At 34.8% G+C, this 21307-nt stretch overlaps 1 protein-coding gene across 2 annotated transcripts; it reads left to right on the plus strand.

Annotated features, from left to right (window-relative positions):
* Positions 1–17738: 17738 nt before the first annotated feature.
* Positions 17739–20740, plus strand: LOC111877396 (uncharacterized). Of its 2 annotated transcripts, none has more exons than XM_023873927.3 (4): positions 17739–18012; positions 18168–19661; positions 19740–19936; positions 20022–20740. In XM_023873927.3, the coding sequence occupies exons 1-4, from the start codon at positions 17776–17778 to the stop codon at positions 20149–20151; spliced, it is 2058 nt and encodes a 685-aa protein (XP_023729695.1). In that variant the 5' UTR covers positions 17739–17775; the 3' UTR covers positions 20152–20740. The 2 variants fall into 2 exon arrangements, with proteins under 2 accessions (XP_023729695.1, XP_023729694.1); XM_023873926.3 differs by having other exon boundaries at positions 17740–18012; positions 18141–19661; positions 20022–20735.
* Positions 20741–21307: the final 567 nt, after the last annotated feature.

Raw genomic sequence — 21307 nt, forward strand, 5'->3', positions numbered from 1 at the left:
ATGATAGTTGAATATTGGGGAAATGGACTCCATATTAGAGGGGTGGACGAATTCTATGGGGAAACCTATTAGAAGTCGTCCTAGGCCTCTAAGGAGGGAGTCCATGGGTTGCTTAGGGCTTAAGCAGTCAAATTAGGGTTTCCTTGTTAGATAACCCTAATAGCCTCACTATTTAAGGATCCCTAGAGCACCAAAAACGTGGCTAAGAGTTTCCTTAGGGTTTCCACACGTTTTTGGGTGCCTCCTCTCTTATCATTCTTCATCCTCTTGCTCTTGGTGTTTGTGAGCCATTAGAGGAGTGACACTTGTGACTCTAAGCTTTCTAAAGCCATTACAAGGAGGATTTGAGTTGTTATTACAATATAACAACAAGAGGTATGTAATTTAATCTTCTTGGTGAATTTCGAAAATAGTATGATTCATTAGGGTTATATTATGTGTTCATAATGTTGTATATCTAATAGTGAAAACATAGATCCAATTCTAGGGTTGCATACACACGCAGGATTGTTTGTATAAAACCCAACAACTTGTACTTGCTAGTTATATGTTTATCTATTGCATATGTCGACATATTCTGTTTGGGTTGAGGTGGTCCTTCTTTATGCTAAAGGCCAAGATAACCGGGGCAGTCTGAATAAGTTGTAGGCCCTACAAGGTGGTCTAGTCAGGCCGAAGGCCCGGAGGGCGGTCCAGATAGGTTGTAGGCCCTACGAGACGATCCAATTATGTTGAAGGCTCATGTATGCATATTGTTATCTGTTTGGTATTGTGAGGTACTTGAGGGAACTCACCAAGTGTAACGCTCGTGAGTTAGGCTAGACGTTGAGGGGATAATAATAATAAATATTTATTTTATCAATCCTCGAATAGGATAAATTTTCTTCGAATGTGTATGCGTTACAGGTTATATAAATACTTATTTATTATATACGTGTTATGTGGACAAATATTTTAGGTATGTAATATTTGTATAAATCTTGTTATAAACTTATCGAAAAGTGATAAAATAATATTTTTAAATAGAAGATTATTTAGAATAAATAATCTTAATGAAAATTATAAAGATTGTAAAATCTCAAACTATATAAAACGAATGTGGTCTAAATACATTAAATAATGAACTAAAGTGGTTGAAACAATAATTTTTATGTTACACTAGTTTTCCAATGATATTTATCATGTATATTTTACAATGTTGGTTATCAATTATTAAATTTAAAAAGTTCATAAAATAATATATATATATATATATATATATATATATATATATATATATATATATATATATATATATATATATATATATATATATATAATCAATATGTTCGTCGCTTTTAAATTGGGAGAAACGAATTCATTATATTAATATAATTAACAAGTTTTGAAATAATGATATTTTGATTATAGCAAAACAAAAGTAATGGAATTGTGATACGTGGGGTCAAACAAAAAAAATACATTAGGTGTGAGAATAGAAAGATACGTGGTAAAACAAAGGGTACGTGTCGATCGTCAATGATTCAATATAAGATAAGTAAGGAAAAATAGTATGACCACATAACTTTTTGTATATAAATAGAATGTCTTAGTTACATTCAAATCTATACTAATAAATAAAACTTATATTGATTTGGACACATGACATTTTAATAGATTTTTAGAATTTATTTATTTTCACATGTAATCTTTTGATTTGTTCACATATCATAATTTATTTCGGTTATAATATTGAGAAAAATAAATGTTTCCTTGAAAAATAATTGATATATTTATAATGTAATAAATGTCATAATTAATGAGAGCTCTAAAATTGATACTGATATTAAATTTAATGTTTAAATATTGATATTAAATTTTTAATTTTAATAAATCCGTGTATTACACGGGTCTTACACCTAGTGTAGATTATAAACTAAACTAAATATACATATTTGGCATTGGTTGGCGCCGTTAGCCTAAAATGTTGTATTCTTTTTTGACTAAAATTCCGAACGTTCGAGCAATGATTCGTAGATAAAAGAAGTGTGTTACATCCCAAGAGTTGTATTATTTTGAGACAATATTTTGTACTCAAATTGTTTTAATATACTGGGAATTTCCGCAATAAAAGATATTATGATTTTTAAAGTGTAAAGAAATATTTTTTTTGGTTCTGAAAATTGGGGATGTCACAGTTGGTATCAGAGCATTAGTTTAAGCAAACTAAGAGTAAGGATTTATTTCTAGACTTAAACTCAGATTGCTAAGTGATAATGGTGAGATGTGTGTCTAGTATACTTTAGGTTTAATACCTAAATTAATATTAAATAGACACAAGCACTAAAGTATTTGAGGGTAAATGCCTTAACTAATATTATGTGCTAATAGAATCGTTTTATAGCATGTCATAGGTTTAATGTCTTACTTGCTATAGTGTGCACTAGCATACTTTAGGAGAGACACCTTATATGCTAATATGTGTTAAATGATAAATAATATAACATGCTTTAGGTTTCTTATATATATTACTATTACTTTAGGAAGTTTAAGGTCTGTTGCCGATCTTGGTTTAGAAGAGGAAATTTTATGTGTTCATGATTCTAAACGTTTAATTATTGTATTAGAACTAGCATGTAACTATTTGAGGTGATAAAGAGACATACGATATTTGACATCGATAACTTTGTAAATAAACCAATCGAGTGGTATCGTACTGTCACACCCCAAAACCGGAACGGCGGAAACGTTCTGGGGTGGATGACGTCATGTTAAGTATCACAACACATGCATTATAGTAATCAAAGTACAACAAAACATTGCATTAATAGTAATAATTTTACATGGTTACATTACATAGTATCAAAGTAATACAGACAAATATATATAAAGTATAGCAAGGTACTAAGCCATCTTCATCAACAGCTCCGAGATGTACCTGTCTAATGCTAACCTGAGAATACAAGTTATTTGAAAAGCGAGTATCAGCATTTTTACAAATGTTGGTGAGTTCATAAGCATTTAGTGACATTTTCATTCAAATAACTTTAATAAAAGTAGTAGTTTAAGAGATTTCAGTGTATTAGAGTCCTTTCTAGAAAATCCTATATTTTCTTTAATAAAAGCAGTCTTCTACCAAGACTGATCAGTGTTATGTGGTAAAAAGTTATTTTCCCTAAATTGCTATCATTTTTAAAATACTGAATTTGATTATCGAGGAAAGCAAATGACATCAGGGAATAACATTTGCCTCAGCAGTGAGGACTGCTGACTAAGGCAAGGAATCATAGACTCCAGGAGAGTATCGAACGAACGACACGCCTGGTTCAGTCTAACAAATAGAGACACAGACCCCAGAAGGCACCAAATGAAAGGTACAGCTGGTAAGGTCCAAAATAGTGAATACAGACCGCAAACAATATCTAATGAAAGATACGTCTAGCAAGGTCTAAAACAGTGAATACAGTGAATACATTGAATACAGTGGATACTGTGAATACAGTGAATACAGACCACAGCCAATATCAAATGAGAGATACGTCTTGTAAGGTCAAAACAGAGGAGACAGACCCCAGACAGTATCAAATGAAAGATACGTCTTGTAAGGTCAAAACAGTGTGACTCTGAAATTGAATTACCAGCATACAGTGTAAATTGTTGTCGAAATACCGTTACCTTAAAGCCAATGAATTATATGATAACCCGGGATACTCGCAACCATACTGACTAGAGTACCAGACGCCCTACAAGCGTCTAAAATGTGACATTTGTCACCCGTTGGCTTGGTAGGCCGGGACTGTAGCTAGCAGTCTGGGTGCGGGGTTATCAATCCCGTATAGATCTATACACACAATGTCCGCTCTCCCTACAGGAGACTCTGGTTACCAACTAGACGACGGAGAAGGCCGTGTCCTGAAGATGCATCCCAAATAGTGGGTAGAGACTTCCAACTAGTGGGTTTCTAATGTAAGTGTTGAACTAGAGGTAGAGACTCATAACTGAACTGACTGAAGTAACCCATATGTCTATGCTTGTGTACATAATATATAACTAATGAATCAACGACCTTCGAATGGACATTCGATCCCACCAGACCACATCTCAACAAAGAAAAGGAAATAGGCGGACAAGCCTTCCTAAGTCCATCAATCATTATTTATATGCATCTATACAAGCACATACATACATCTAACTACGCTTGAGTGTGTATCAAGTGGAATCATATCGTGAAGTATAAGTGTACAGTGTGGAATAACCGACTTGTGAAGTATAAGTGTACAGTGAGATATCCAAGTCGTGAAGTATAAGCGTACAGAGGAACATCTGAGTCGTGAAGTATAAGCGTACAGTGGAACATCCGAGTCATGAAGTATAAGCGTACAGAGTGGGATAATCGAATCGTGAAGTATAAGTGTGCCAAGTGTAAGTGTATCACGAAGTGGAGACGACGATAAGTGAAGTAAGAGCGTCTATCAAGTATAAGAGGCTACAAGTATAAGCGATATAGAGACAAAAATACGGTATAAGCGTATCATGAAGGAAATGCGTTATCAAGTAGGAGTTTTAAATAAGTAAAAGCGAAGCAGCAGTAACAAACAAGTAAAAGTATATGTTGTGAAAGAGAACTTTGACTAAAATCTTGTAAAACCTTTATAAACCAGTTTAAAGTGAGTTTTAAATAAAGCAGTATAAATAAGAGTCTTGAAACAAACGAAAACCTTTTTGAAAACCATTATAGTGTCCTACTCGGTAAAATAGTGTACATTGTGGTAAAATCTTGAGCATGCGGGTTATCAATCACGTGTGATTGATATGATAACTGGCATGTTTAACTTGTATTCTCCCCCTATAAAACATGTAAAAACATTTAAAAGGTTCATTCAGGGGTATGAACTCACCTGGTGTAAGTAGGTCCGACGAAGGTGCTGTTTGGGCGTTCGGCGTCACGCAAGGACTTGAACACACACAATGACCTATTTAACATATGATAACATATGTTCACATACAATTAGTATATTTAATACTAATTAAACAAATATACGCGCTCACAGGAGCGGAAAACACTTTGGATATGCGTTTGGGTGTCCCGGGTAGCGTCTAAGGGTGTGTATGGCTTAGGAATGGAGTTTATTATCCGAGAGTAAACTCCCAAAGTTGTGTTTACGGCACAGGGACCTCTCACCATGAGTTTATGGCCGTAAAATCATGGTGATGGGTTCTAGAGTGTTTTAAGGCTTCTACTTGTTCATAGGATTTTTCTAAGTACTTTTCCAAAAAGGCGTGAGTGGGTTTAAGGCTTCTAAGGGCACCTTATAGGAGTTTATGGCCTAGGGACACTCCTATGGGAGTTTACGACCGTAAACTCTCATTCTTTGAGTTAAGTGAAGTTTTAAGCCCCTATTACCTTTCTAGCAATTTCTAATGGAGTGTGATGCCATTTTGGAGGATTAAAACCATCAGTTAGGTGTGTTTTGGGGAGTTTACGGCCTAGGTACTTGCTTGGGCCGTAAACTCCAAGTCACCCCATATTTCCTTGTGTTTAAATGTTCCAAACCCGAAATAGCATGTCCTTATTTTATGTCTTAAGCCTATGGGTGGTTTGGGAGTGTTTGGAGCTTGATTTAACAAGTTTAGAGGGTGTTTACGGCCTAAGCATGTGCTTGGGCCGTAAACCCTATTTTATGCCACAACTCTTGTTGTTTTGGGTTTCAAACACTCCTAGGCTAAGTCTCCTAATAGCCTCTAAGCTTAAGGATGAGTTTAAAGGCATGTTTGGCACCATATTAGGGGTTTACGGCCCTAAGCTAGAGTGTTCCTGGGTCGTAAACTCCTTATTCCATGCCTTCTTGGATGATTTTTGAGGTATAATCACAAGCCAATATGTTTGGAACAAGCTAGGGTAAGGAGACTTACAATTTGGAAGCGTTTGGTTGCGGATTCGGGGTAAAAACGAGTCTAGAGAGAGAGTGTAAAAAGTCTCCAATGGACTCCACTCACCTTTATATAGGGTTCCGAGTCGGGGCTCAGTGGAATTTTACCCGATACTGCCGTTAAACGGGGCTTTTGGTCGCACCCGATTTAGTGGTCGTAATAATAAAAACTAACCTTTTTCCAATTAAATGGAAATGTGTGTTATGTGTTTTTATTTTCTTTTATCACGACTTAACGGCATATAAAATGTAAACAAATGGAATGTTTATTAAATTTGACGACCTCTAATTAACGAAACTTTATAAACTGGAATATTCCGTTAACGGTAACGGGAAAATGTAACGGAATGACTTGGGTTGTCACATCATCCCCCCGTTAAAGAGAATTTCGTCCCGAAATTCAGGTCTAGGCAAGGAAGTAGGTATGAATGGCCAAGTAGAGGTAAGAGAGTACTTCCTATACGGTTGTCCTCGCATTCCCAAGTGAACTCTAGTCTGTTTTTGTCATTCCGACAGACCTTCACGTACAGGATACGAATTCCATCTCGTGTAGCTAGTGGGTTCCGACTGGTGTATCTACGAAGTTAGGGTTCTCAATGGATTCTATCAAGATGAGTGAGGTACGAAGAGTGATGTCGGGAATTCACATATCAAGTCTAAGAAGTGGATTGATCGGGTGTGAATCTTCTGGTATATCCAAAGGTAGTAGCGGCCTGAAAAGGGGTTGGACCAAGTCTCAATGGGAGTCCTCATATGTTCCTAAGCTCTCGGAATGGTAGAGATTTTCAGTACTTAGAACATACTTCTATGGCAAGATAATCACTGGCGTGAGCGCCATTCCGAAGTTCCTAACGTTCTCTCCCGTACTGGTAGTGTAGTCCTTCAGGTTGGTTCTTAGAAAGTTCGGGTGGTCTTTAGTCTCGCGTTTCCTGTCACTTAGCTGATAGAGACTTTCTAGATCTTCGAGTGGGTTGCGTGACTATGGTTATCGGTTTGCTGTAGAGTGTCTATCTCAAGCTTGTGCAAAATGGACCTGCACTAACGAAGCTTGAGATGCGGAAACCCTGGAGGTCGGGAATATAAGGTTTCACCAGACGAGTGTTGGACTATCTCGGGAGGTGGTTCTACTATCTCTGCATGAGATAGTACTCGTGGAACACCTAGTAGTCCAAGGATTCTCTGAGACTGTGGTTTATTCTAGCGTGGAAAGTGTATGCTCCTGCATAACCCTTCGACTAACACCAGGACTGGTGTCAAGTCTATAACCTCTTCGGGATCAGGGTCATGAGGCTTAACGCAACTACTTTCTCTCTTTGATCAAGTATTCTTGGCTACGAAGGTTATCCTGTGGTTCTCGGTATTCTAGTGTTTACTTCGGAAAGTGTATTTCATCGTCTACAGGGCGACGACGATTTCCTCCATGCGAGAGGATGGAGGATGATGGGCACTGCTCGTCTATAACTGGGCGGACGAAGTGCCTGAGTAGTGCGAGCATATTCTGCAACTACTCCTCCGAAGGTTCTGAGTTTCCTCGGTCTAGGTCAAATCTAGTGGGTATAGGGTCTCATCACTCGGAACTTTACTAGTTCAACCCACAGTGATTCTCTTGACTCCGGCTCCTATGTTATGGAATAGGGTGAAAGTGTTTTGCGAAGTGATTCGTGGTAGAGCTCATGCTTAGCCTAACTACAAATACCGGGTGTATGCAAGCAGTATATAATTGAGGTCGGCAGGATGTTCAGTTGTGCGACTCCACCCCAAACCCACAACCCAACGAGGAACAGGGAATAGGGAGGAAACATACACCTTAAATCTTTTTGATCTCAATTATATGTCACCTTTACGTATATACCTAGTTATAGTGGTCAGTCTCATGAGTTCTAATCTCTAGGTTCACGAATCTGATGTGTGAGGTGCGAAGGGTCTTTCTAGGGATTCTTCTGAGTATGCTCCGGATGGTTGTCGTCTTCTGGAGTATCTGCAGTGTCGTTCACTTTAGTGTTCATCTGACTATGAGGGGTCGGTCAACGGCGCACGGTACCCTCTCTTGGGTACTTTGGAAGGTTTGAGATAAGAGGGACGATTGACGGATCGGATTAGGTTTGATTATTTGTGTTAGGTTTAGGTTCGGGAGAACCTTTATTTGCCGACATGGCTATGGAGAAGTTCTTTTTACACAGCACTAAGGATGTACACACGGTTGCACGAAGTCAAACCGTGATCAATAGAGTCGTCGAAGTTGGCACACTCCGACATGATATAAAGTGAAGATCGATAGAGTCATGTGCCGAACAGGCACACAAGTTCTAGGCGTCTCGGGTTTCGTCCTATGTATCACTACCGCGGATACTTGGACCGATAGAGTCGACGCGGAACTATAGACAGTTCTAAATGTTTCCGAATAGAGTATCTTTTCATGAAGGAAATTCTAACAAGGCATTTCTATAATCGCCTCACATATACTAGTCATGTATATTTAAGGTGGGGAGGACTGTTGACTAAGCGACCCCGTCCTAAATCCACAACCAAACGAGGAACAGGAAATGAGGCGGCATTCTCTCACTCTAGGTCTGTCCATCTTAAATATACATGGTCGTAACGTATATGTTTAGCCATTATAGTTTTACCTAATGAATTTTAAATTTTATAACAGTGCTGCGACTTTCGCCTTACTGGGAAGAATTTACATTTGAATTAGTCTTTTATTGTTCTTATTTTAGTTATCCGAGATCGAGAGACGTACCAAAATCTAACGAGTTCCTTGATGCTTCTCTCTAAGCAGTAGTGTCAGGCTTCTTCTGTGTCTTTGCCTTTCCCTTCGGTTGGGCAGTCCTTCTCGAAGTGTCCCATTTTAACACATAGGTGGCAGACTGCACGGGTCGCCACATTGGTGGTTGATGTAATGAACTCAGTCGGGGTTCTGCAGACGCGAGCGGTATGCCCCAACATGTGGCACCTAGCACAATAGAGCTCTCGGCAGACACCATGATGATGGTAGTTGCACTTGCTGCAGTGGGGAAGGTCTCCTAGGTATGGTCTTCTTGATGTCGGGAGGGAAGGATTGACAGGGGTATAGACTGCCTCAGCTCGTTGCCCATCGGAAGGTCTTTGAGCTGAGGTACTTCCTTTCTCTATCTTGAGTTTTCTCTTTAGTGGGTTCGGTGAAGGTTCTTGGGTGACTGGGTATGAAAGTGTTGGTTGCTGTTGTCCATTGCCAGGATTGGAAATCCTGATAGGGCCCTTGCTAACATTGGCGGTGTTAGCATTCAGGTGAGCCATGACAGCTGCTACAGCTGCTGAGACTGCAGCTTGGAACGTAGCTTCATCGAATAAGAGAGCAGGTTTCTTGCTTATGGATTGGTTACGCTTCTTTGGTGGCATGGTTTTCCTACACGGAAAGGATTACAAGGTAATGAGAGACGATGGTTAACCCTGTACATTTCTGTCCTGAACGTATTAGGCGTAAAATTTTCCCGTGCCTTGGGTACTTGTCGTCTGAGTGTCGACCTACATCCCTATGATGTAGTCCTGGTAATCAAGGTAGGAGTATGAGTATCGGAAAAGGCCATAAGATGCGAGTCGTTCCTACTAAGTTACCTTTTATATTGGGAAAGGTTTCACTCTCCGACCTGGAGAGATTTGAGAGTGACAGTTGACTTCTATCACATCCTTATGAAGTTTCGTGGTGTGTTAAGTTGACTTTAACATACATGATTAGGGTAGTGAAATGAGTCATTTGGTTGTGAAAGGCTCAGTGACTTACTTATCTAAGTAAGGTAGAATACTTAGTTGAGGAAGCAATACACCCATAGTATTGCACAAGAAGAACATGCTGAGATGTTGAGATGCATCTAAAATGCAAAATTACTAGGATTCACTCCTACGAAGTAGACTTACTAGATATGAGAATGAGAAGAAAAAAACTTTCTCATATAAAGGAATGATAATGTCATGGAAGGATAATGAAATGAAGAAATATAATGATGTTCATGGTGACTTACATGAGTTAGAACATGATATAAGTAGTTGGAGATCATTTGTCTCCACACCGCTAGAGTATATTATTGTTTAGTGTGCCTTGTAGACTGGCACTACCTAAGAAAGAATTTTTGTGAAAAGTTTGGAAGTGAAATTCCTAAAGATCTAGGAAAAGTATGAAAATATGCTAAATTGAGCATATACATGAGAATGATACTAGAAGGCGAGTATAGGAAATCCAAGATGTGTTTGATAGAGATGTGAAAATCCTAGTTGAGTTTAGGAGAAATTGTTGTATGTTCTTGTTTGAACACACTCATGTGTGATAAGTTGCTTTGTGACTTTTTTGTATGGTGTTTTGAGGACTGCGAGACAATTCTTGGGACGAGTATGAGTAGGTGTGAAAGGTAGTAGAGGCCTATACTACCCAAAGCACAAGACTCGCACTTGGATCAGGAAGAGTCACAAGGTTACTAAGCGACTGATAGTTGAGTTTCTTTTGTCTTTTTTTTTTGTCATTACCTTCGTTTCAGTGATGACTAAGAAGATGATTTTCGTTCAGACCCTAGTGCTCATAAAGAATCAAGTCCAATTAATATAAATCTACGAAGTGAGTTGATTGGTTTAGAGAACCATGTCCTGTGTAGTGACCAAAATTCGATCGGGAGATTGAAGAAAGAGATGGTCGAGGTAGTCAACAGAAGTATAGCAGCCTTCCTTGAAGGATTAAGCAACCATTAGCTAGAAATGCTACCTGCTATGAAGATATTATATCACATTAGAACATAAAGGAAGGTTTCTTAAATGATAGTTTTTGACTATTAGAGTCAAGATTCCGGTTCGTTGTGTGTCGTTTGCATTGTGCAATCGAATTCATGAGAATATGACTATTCGAGTTGTTGTTGTAGCAAAAGTGAAGACCTTATCTTGGGTTGAGTCTGTGACCCAAATTTAAGGAGTAGGAGTCTACAATGAGAATTGAGTTTTTAACTCGGAGATTAGGACAGAAAGTCCAATATAGAATGAAGAGAGAGTGCAAGTTTGATCACCGCCATAAACTAAGAAGTCTGAAGAGTTTGACAATCGTTAGGGAAACCATAGAAGTAACAGTGGCTAAAAATACGCATAAGGATGTTTGTTGTGCGTCTGTGTACAAGTAATTTAGATGTGGTCAAGATGATCAATTGAAGAGAGACAAGTAAATCGTCCCAACAAAGAGGAAAAGAAACTATTGAGTATAGCAACCGTGGTGGTTGCTAGTATTACCCTCTTATACCATTTTGTACACATGTACATTGGTAGACGACTTCGATCTTGTCATGATCTTGATCAAACCATGATTTTGAGAAACGATAAGATCACTCTTTGCAAGCACACACAGTGATGCTACATTGGTGATGATAAAGTCATTAATATGGCGAAGAGAAAGAACATTAACAATAATAGAGACAGAACGAAGTAGGGCTTTGATTGGTGGTAAGTAGCAACAGAAGAGAGGTTGAATGCAAGTGAGAGAGAACCAACCATTAAAGCAAAAGTGTGAAAGACAACTCTTACTTAAAAAAAAAGAGTATCGAAGATCGTATGTATTCGTTGAGTTTGTGATTTGAGGACGAAATCATCCTAAGTGAGGGAGAATTGTAACGCCCGTGAGTTAGGCTAGACGTTGAGGGGATAATAATAATAAATACTTATTTTATCAATCCTCGAATAGGATAAATTTTAGTCGGATGTGTATGCGTTACAGGTTATATAAATGCTTATTTATTATATACGTGTTATGTGGACAAATATTTTAGGTATGTAATATTTGTATAAATCTTGTTATAAACTTATCGAAAAGTGATAAAATAATATTTTTAAATAGAATATTATTTAGAATAAATAATCTTAATGAAAATTATAACGATTGTAAAATTTCAAACTATATAAAACGAACGTGGTTAATGAACTCAAGTGGTTGAAACAATAATTTTTATGTTACACTAGTTGTCCAATGATATTTATCATGTATATTTTACGATGTTGGTTATCAATTATTAAATTTAGAAAGCTTGTAAAATAATATATATATATATATATATATATATATATATATATATATGAAAATATTATAAGTAATAGAGTTATGATATTAAAAGAAAAATTGAAAGAAGCATATATATATATATATATATATATATATATATATATATATATATATATATATATATATATATATATATATATATATATATATATATATATATATATATATATATATAATCAATATGTTCGTCGCTTTTAAATTGGGAGAAACGAATTCATTATATTACTATGATAAACAAGTTATGAAATAATGATATTTTGATTATAGCAAAACAAAAGTAATGGAATTGTGATACGTGGGGTCAAACAAAAAAAATACATTAGGTGTGAGAATAGAAAGATACGTAGTAAAAAAAGGGTACGTGTCGATCGTCAATGATTCAATATAAGATAAGTAAGGAAAAATAGTATGATGGCTTAAATTTTTGTATATAAATAGAATGTCTTGGTTACATTCAAATATAGATTATAAACTAAACTAAATACACATATTTGACATTGGTCGGCGCCGTTAGCCTAAAATTTTGTATTCTTTTTTGACTGAAATTCCGAACGTTTGAGCAATGATTCGTAGATAAAAGGAGTGTGTTACGACGCCGATTATGAGAATAGTAGTTGGCAATCAGTGCTGAGTGTGAAGGCACGATAGTAGTTAGTTCTCACTAACTATCCAAGTAAGTACATAGTTACAATCATGAACATGATTTTAATACAAGTATTAATTAAAATTTTAAATATTTGTTGAAAGTTTATATGTCAGTTATATGCAATATGCGTTGCCTGAAATATGTGTTAGATGTATATTTGATGATATACAATGTGCGAACCAGTTCTGGTTCTATATGTGTTAAGATGTATATATATATATATATATATATATATATATATATATATATATATATATATATATATATTATGTGATAATAATAATAATAATAATAATAATAATAATAGAAGTATTATTTCTAAAAAAAGAAGTAAATTAATACCTAAAACTTTGTGTTAAGTATACACTAGTTAGCGTTGTCTAAACGCAGATGGTATTGAAAATTGATTACAAACATTGTAGATTTGCCTAGTGATGGGATAAGACTTAAAAGGGGATGCTTAATTCAATTAAGTGTGGAAATTGGGTAGCCTCTTATTAAGAGTACGTGTGTGCTGAGATTGATGATCGGTGGAGTACGTCCTACGTACAAAAGTACATTTTATGTATGAAGTCTTTTTCAAAACTCTGTGTCTCGGGTATTATTATGTTCTGGGGTACGAGTCCTACTCATACCTGGGTACTATAATATGCCAGAAGTACTATCATGTACAAAGTCTTTTTTTGACACTATTATGTGTCGGTTACGGGAGCGTACGAGAGTACTTTATTAGTATTTCCCCATACTTTTATTTTGAAGAGCTTTGGAGTCATCGTTTTCTTTTATGAAGTGATTGGATGAGCTTCATGTGTCAGCGTTTCCTTTCACAAAGTAATTGAGGGAACTTCATCGACTGCCTAATGAAGTGTGTCGGTAATAGACCACTACTAGGTATGTCTGGTGTTATATTGTCGGATAGGGTGAGTCTGGGGGTAAATACCCCATGGTGTCAGACCACTGCTAGGCACAGTTATCTAGATAACTACCCCTGACTTAACTGTCTTGTGGTTTTTACGAACCAAGGTTCGTGGCGAAACTTATTCCATTCCCCTCATTTGATGTCTTTATTGATCCTCGTTTGCTGCTAGGGAATTTCCGAAGCAGCTTCGTCAGTTTGCTGTTCATATTGATCCTTTAGGCTAGATCTCGTAAGATCATTGTATAGGATCAGTACGTGGGGAATGACGGGATGTGATAGACTATTTTAGAGATATGATATATATATATATATATATATATATATATATATATATGTGTGTGTGTGTGTGTGTGTGTGTGTGTAACATATGTTGAAAACCCTATGTATCTCACCAAGTTTCCCAACCTGACCCACTCAATTTATATGCATCACAGGTAGCAGTGTAAGACTATTGAAGACTCGAGTATGATGCTGAGAGAAGACCTGCAATAGAGTTCAGGACCACTAGGTCTTTACGCTGTAACATATGTTGTGTATCAGTTATGACATCCCAAGAGTTGTATTATTTTTAGACAATATTTTGTATTCAAATTGTTTCAATATACTGGGAATTTCCGCAATAAAATATATTATGATTTTTAAAACGTAAAGAAATATTTTTTTTCGGTTCTGAAAATTGGGGATGTCACACTAAGCTTTTGTCTTACAGTTTGATTTTATGGTTTCTTTAAAGGGTAGAGCAAGATGAATGCTTGATTGTGCACATCATCCTTCATTTTTATGTGGTTTATGATTTTGGATATTCTGTTTCATGTTTGTTACTTTTGGAACTATGTTTTTGTGAAACTTATGGATTTTGGAATGATTTTTAAAAACAAAATTTTTTTCTTGATTTTTATGATGTTAAGGAGTACTTTAAAAAATAAAATATGTATCCCCTTAAGTTTATAAATTAATTTTTTTTATATTTACTAAAAATATCTTCAAAGTTCAAATTACCAAACAAAAAAACAATATCTACATAAATATCTATTAATTAAAGGGAAAATGACTTACTTATGGATTTTGGAATGATTTTTAAAAAAATAACAAAATTTTTTCTTGATTTTTAGGATGTTAAGTAGTACTTTCAAAAATTAACATATGTAGCCCCTTAACTTTATAAATTATAATTTGTTTTATATTTACTAAAAATGCCTTCAAAGTTCAAATTACCAAACAAAAAAACAATATCTACATAAATATCTATTAATTAAAGGGAAAATGACTTATCATCTTTGTCATTTTGTTTATATTTAGGTACTTCTTTATTTTTGTACATATTTGAACATTTAACTTGTTATATGTGTTCACAGATTGTCATTGTCACCGGTTATAGCAGGTGACAATGGAAATATGTAAACAAATTAACAAGTTAAATGGTTAAACATGTACAAAAAAAGAATGTTGCCTAAATGTGAACAAAACGAAAAGTTAATTACCCTGATAAGTCATTTTCCCCACTTTTAATAACGATTTTATTTTTCATATTTGTTTGTATATATATTTTTTCAAGCGTTATTTTTAAAATATCTATAATTTCATAAATATTAATTAAATATTGATCATTTCTAAACCTTACTTTTTAATTAATAAAATGTTTTTGTTTTGTGAAATATTTTATATAGCCTTTTATAATATTTTTCTTTTGTTTTTAAGTATATACATTATTTTTGAAGTAAATAGTATCTAACAATAAAATTAAATAAATTAAATATATAACAATAAGTATGGAGGATCTTTTAAAAAAATAAAAAGAAAATATTACTTAGCAAATAAAAAAAACAAAAAAATCTATATATGTCTTAAAATTATTACAACTTTTTAATACTTTTTAATTAGAGTTTTATAAACTTTCATTTTTTAATACAACTTTTTAAAGTAGTATTTAACCAAAGTATTTTAAAATGTTATAAAAAAATGTTAAACTGTCATACAAAATCTATGAACACTTTAAAAATATTGTAGAAGAAAGTTTAAAAATAAATGTATGAAAATTATAAAAAAAAATTGTATGAAAATATAAGAAAACAAGTTAAAAACTTGTAAGAAAAATTTAAAACATTTATAAAATATTTGGTTTAAAGCACTTGTATTAAAATTATATGAAAGAATAAAAACAAATTGGGTTAATGTCATAAAAACCCATAAGTTTTCAGGGTTTTGTCGGTTTTGCTCAAAGTTGAATTTTATGTCCGTTTTTACCCTAACATTTTCTAAAAAATGTTCGATTTTACCCTTTTACCGGTGATAACATGTTTTTCAGGTTATCATTATATTAAATTAAAAAAAAAACCCTTAAGTTTACCGTTTTTTTACATTTTTACCCTTCACTTTATAATTTTTTTACACTTTTACCCTAAATATTTTTTTTCATAATATACGTAATCATGCAGAAAAATCGTATTTATATACGAAAAAATGTTTAATTAAATATTGTATTTATATTTTCTTAATGTTATATATATATATATATATATATATATATATATATATATATATATATATGTTTACGTGTTTGTGTGTGTTTGCAAGGTTATACCATTTAAAAAGATAAATAATATTTTTAGAATTATGAATACGTGTTTTATAGATATAGTTTTTAGAAGTATAAATACATATTTTTATATTTCTATAATATTAATATTTATCTATATTTCTAAAAATATATTTATAATTAAAAAAACATATATCAAAATACATATTTACACTTCTAAAAAAGATGTATATACTTATATAAACATGTTTATGATTGAACAAGTTTTTTTTATTGATATGTATATTTTTAAATACATCAAAATACGTATTTGTAGTTCTAAAAACATATTAATTTGTTTTTTTTACATTCTAAATGGTTTATCTAGGAAAAAAACTCATATATATATATATATATATATATATATACACACACACACACATAAAGAAATAACATTAAAAAAATGTAAATACATTATTTAATTAAAATTTTTTCGTATATAAATATGATTTTTCTGCATTAATACGCATAATATGAAAAAAAATACATATGGTAAAATTGTAATAAAAATTATAAACTTTAGGGTAAAAACGTAAAAAACTGTAAACTTAAGGGTTTTTTTTACGAAGCTAATATAATGGTAACCTGAAAAACCTGTTATCGCCGGTAAAAGGGTAAAACCGAACATTTTTTGGAAAATGTTAGGGTAAAAACGGACATAAAATTCAACTTTGGGCAAAACCGACAAAACCCTAAAAACTTAAGGGTTTTTATGACATCAGCCCAAAAAAATTTTAAAAATTATAAACAAAGTTTAAAACATTGTATTAGAAAACCTATAGGTAAAAAATATAACAAAAATGTTGTAAGAAATTTTAAAAAATTTTAAAAAATTTGTAAAAAAAATTGTTCACATTTAAACAATTTTTTTATACACATTTGAACGTTTAACTTGTTAAATATGTTCACATATTACCATTATTCACAATTGTAATATATAAACACATTTAATATATATATATATATATATATATATATATATATATATATATATATATATATATATATATATATATATAATGAAATTACCTAAATATAAACAAAACTAAAAACTAAAAACTAAATTAACATCACAAGTTATTTTCCCTTGATTAAACGTAGGGATGTGCATATGGACCGGGGAACCGGCCGGAACCGGAACCCGATGGAACCGGTCGGGCCGGGACCGGGACGTTATTTTTTGTAGATTTTTGGAACCGGAACCGATATAACCGGAACCGGCAAAAACCGGTAGAACCGGTAAAAATCGAAACCGTATGATGCTATTTTTTGAGGACCGGTTCCAACATTTGAAGACACGACAAGAACCGGTAGGAACCGGGAACCGGTAGAACCGCCGGGCCGGTTGGTTCTTGATTTTGACCGAAGCCGGTTCCTGGTTCCGGTCCGGTTCGGTCCTTTTGCTCATCCCTAATTAAACGGGATGGTTGTGATTTTGGTCGGGTCTTATTTTGTGTGGTGGGCGTTTAAACTTGAAAATGGATTATTTGTACCGAATTTGGCCCGAATCAAAGCGCTAAATTGTGGGGGTATGTTTGGAATTTTGTCTAGAGGAGACAAAATAAAATTAAAAAAAGTAAAAAAATAATAAAAAAATAAATTTGGGGGGAAGGAAAACGACAAGGGTTTTTCATTCGGAGGCAATCAGACTCCTCCGAGATGATGATGACCCCCAACAACAAGACCCACCACCACCGCTCTTCTCCGTCACGCAACTCTCCGCCAGAAACCCATTCCGGAAAATTAATGTGTATCATCGCTCTCCCTGTTCCTGCCCTCAACAACAATGATCAAAATTCTTCTGCCGTTTCTCAAATCATCAATGGCGCCTGCAATGTTGGTAGTAAACGGAAGAAAAAGCATTCCGATGCTCAAAAATGCACCCACCATGTGCAGGTATCATCCAGATTCATTTCTCCCTTGTTTGATTTTTGATTGTATATCGCATTTCACAATTGATTATTGCTTCTTTAGTTTCAACTTTATGGGTTAGAAAAAAAATATGTCGGCTTATTGTTGTATAGGGATGTGATCAAGTTAACGCTAAACAGGAGGAGGAGCATCTTGGAAATGAAAAAAAGTTTGTAGATTTTGGTAAGGTGAAAATGAAGAAGAGGAAGGGCTCAGACATTGACGATTTTCAGCATTGTGGAGACAACAAATTGAAGAAAAAGAAGAAGAATAACTCCACAGAAGAGAGGGAGCATATGGTAACTGAAAACACTTTACTACAGCATTTTGGTACGCCTGAGCGCAAGGATGAAATTTCTAACAGGGTGATTGAAACAACTACCGAATGTGATCATTCTAAAAACAAGAGGACACTACAAGTTAATGCTACAAAGGCGGAGGAGATTTTGGGAACTGGAAACACTTCAGAGCATCTTGTTACTGATATGAAGAATGGAGCTCCTAAGAAACACAAAAAGTACAAGAAACAAAAGGATTTGATGGTTAATGAGTCAACTACGGTGGTGAAAAGAAAGAGAATGAAATCTGAGAGCAGAAAGGAGGAGGAACATTTGGTTAAGGACAGTAATTTACAGCATCTTAGTATGCTTGTGTCTAGTAAGGAGGAGGAGAAAAAACAAAGGGTAAAAGAGACAAGTCCACTTTTGAATCAGGTTAATGATGCTAAGAATGAGAAGAAAAAGAAGACATCATTAGATAACACTACAGAAGAGGGTGAACATGTGCAAATTGATAACAACTTACAGAAGCTGAAACATAAGGTTGCAGAGATGACTGCTCATTTGAATGAAGGATGTGATTCTAACAAAAAGAAGAAGAAGAAGAAGAAGAAGAAGAGACCCAATGACAGTACACAAGATTTAGTTAAAGGTGATGAGCAAGATAATGTTTCTGAAAACAAGAAGAGGGAGCGTCTGGTTCTGGATAATCCATTTTCTGAATTCATGTACACAGGTGGCAGTGGTCATACAATTTCTAATAAGGTAGGTACACGTACATTTTGGCATTCAACCTCTCATGGGATTGCTTCCAATGAACAAAATGATCAAAAGACATCACCCTACTTCCACAAGGCAGTCGTAAAAGAAGAAATGCAAGGTTCAATTGATGATCAAAAGGCATCATCAGTAAAAGAAGATGAAGAGTCTCAGAAAAAGAAAGACACGGTCAAAGTGTCACCCTACTTTCAGAAGGCAGTAGCAAAAGAGGAAGAAGCTTCTGTTGGTGATAAGAACAATTCCAGAGTGAAGGTATCGCCTTACTTTCAAAAGACACTAAAAGGAAAAGTGGCTTCGTCTGTAGGTCGCTGCAATAAAGGGGGGGAAGGAGAATCAACAAAAGATGATAGTAATAATAATAATAAAAAAGAAAGTGAAAACAGCAAGAAAAAGAAGAAGAGATCGGATTACCTTACTGTTGCACAAAAGAGAGATGAGGCATACAAAAAGAAGACTCCAGATAACACATGGATTCCTCCTCGATCCTGTCATAATCTCATTCAGGAGGATCATATCCATGATCCTTGGAGGATTCTCACTATATGTCTACTTTTAAATCAAACACAGGGGTTGCAGGTTTGTTTTCTTTCCTCATTGTTTTCATAGCATAATTACAGTTTTGTTTTCCGTAATAGATTATTATTTATTGTGTAGGTGAAACGGGTTATATCGGATTTCTTTACTTTATGCCCAGATGCAAAAACTGCTAGTCAGGTTCCAGTACAGGTGATCGAAGAGCTTATAAAACCACTTGGACTACAAAAAAAGAGGTCATCCATGATTCAAGTCCTTTCTGAACAAATTTTGAATGATGAATGGACATATGTCACCGAACTACATGGCGTTGGGAAGTAAGTTGGCGAACAATTTTTTTTTCTTTTTGGTGCTTCTTGTGTGTGTGTGTGTGTGTGTTATGATGTGATATAATTGATACAGGTACGCAGCAGATGCATATGCGATATTTTGCACGGGGCATTGGAACCGTGTGGTGCCCAAGGATCACATGCTAAACAGGTACTGGGAATGGCTTCATGAGAATAAGGAGGCATTGCGTTTAGTCGGTTAAGTATCTAAATCTATACAATATCTGATTATATTTATATTTATATTTACAAGTAGAAGAGTATACACACACACAAACACACACACGTTCCACTCTTGGACTTGTAGTGTGGTTGTCCGGGTTTTGTTTTGTTTTGAAGTGGTAGGTTTTTTTTTTTTTGGGGGGGGGGGGTGGTGTAATGAAAGAGAAAGGTTGTGATTATGTGGACTTGATTTAGTAAAAAAGCTTTTTGAGCCATGTGTAATCTCACCCACCACACCCATAAATCAAAAAGAAGATAATAGCCAAATGAAGTTGGCTATAGACTAGTAATTTGGTAAAATTAGAATGCTCAAATCTGATTGATTGCTTTGGTTGTTGAGTGTATGAATATGATTACACAAGTGAAGATGACTTGGGTAGCAATTCCTCTCCCAAGAACAGAATTAGAATTGTGCACATAAATGAGTTGATAGATAGCCGCCTAGTCTACAAACAACAACTGAACTAACTAACTACTAATACTAGCTAGTCACCAATTCAACGAGAATATCCCTCCTAAGTCCTAACTGTCTTTCTTATTACAAGACTCCAAAACACAAAGTAGCAGCCAATGTTCTCCAAGTCTGTGTTCTTGTAGCATGTGGAAAAAAGTTACACCTCAAAGATGACGAGAATCAATCTGGGAACTACGGAGATATCGACAGGTCTAGATTGTCCCATGAAGCTTGAAAGTCTGATTGTTTTTCATGGCAGAATTTCGTATGTCTAAAATATCTTCCGGAATAGCCGTCTATCAATTCTACGTCGTCTTAGTTCCCATATTCTCAAGTGAGACTTGAGAGACAGGGTGAATAATGGCCTGGCTGTAATTTTCCAACCATAAATTCGTGCTGCCAATTTTTGGGGTATTACTCACCTCTGGATGGAATTTCAAAAACCGAAAAAATTGCATCTCTTTTCTCATCTTCCCATATCTGAGTACCATATGTTTCATACGTCATTGTGCCTTTAGCAATTGCATTCTGGCTTCATCTAATCGCACACATTCCTTTCCAATAAATCTTGATCAAACTTATCCAACAGCTGACCCTTGCTTATACCTCAACTCAGTGATGGTGGTGGGTCTTGACAATACGACACTTTATAAAGACAGCTCTTCAAGCTATCGTATTGTACA

This window comes from Lactuca sativa, chromosome 3, assembly GCF_002870075.4.
Source record: "Lactuca sativa cultivar Salinas chromosome 3, Lsat_Salinas_v11, whole genome shotgun sequence".
NCBI classification, from domain to species: domain Eukaryota; kingdom Viridiplantae; phylum Streptophyta; class Magnoliopsida; order Asterales; family Asteraceae; genus Lactuca; species Lactuca sativa.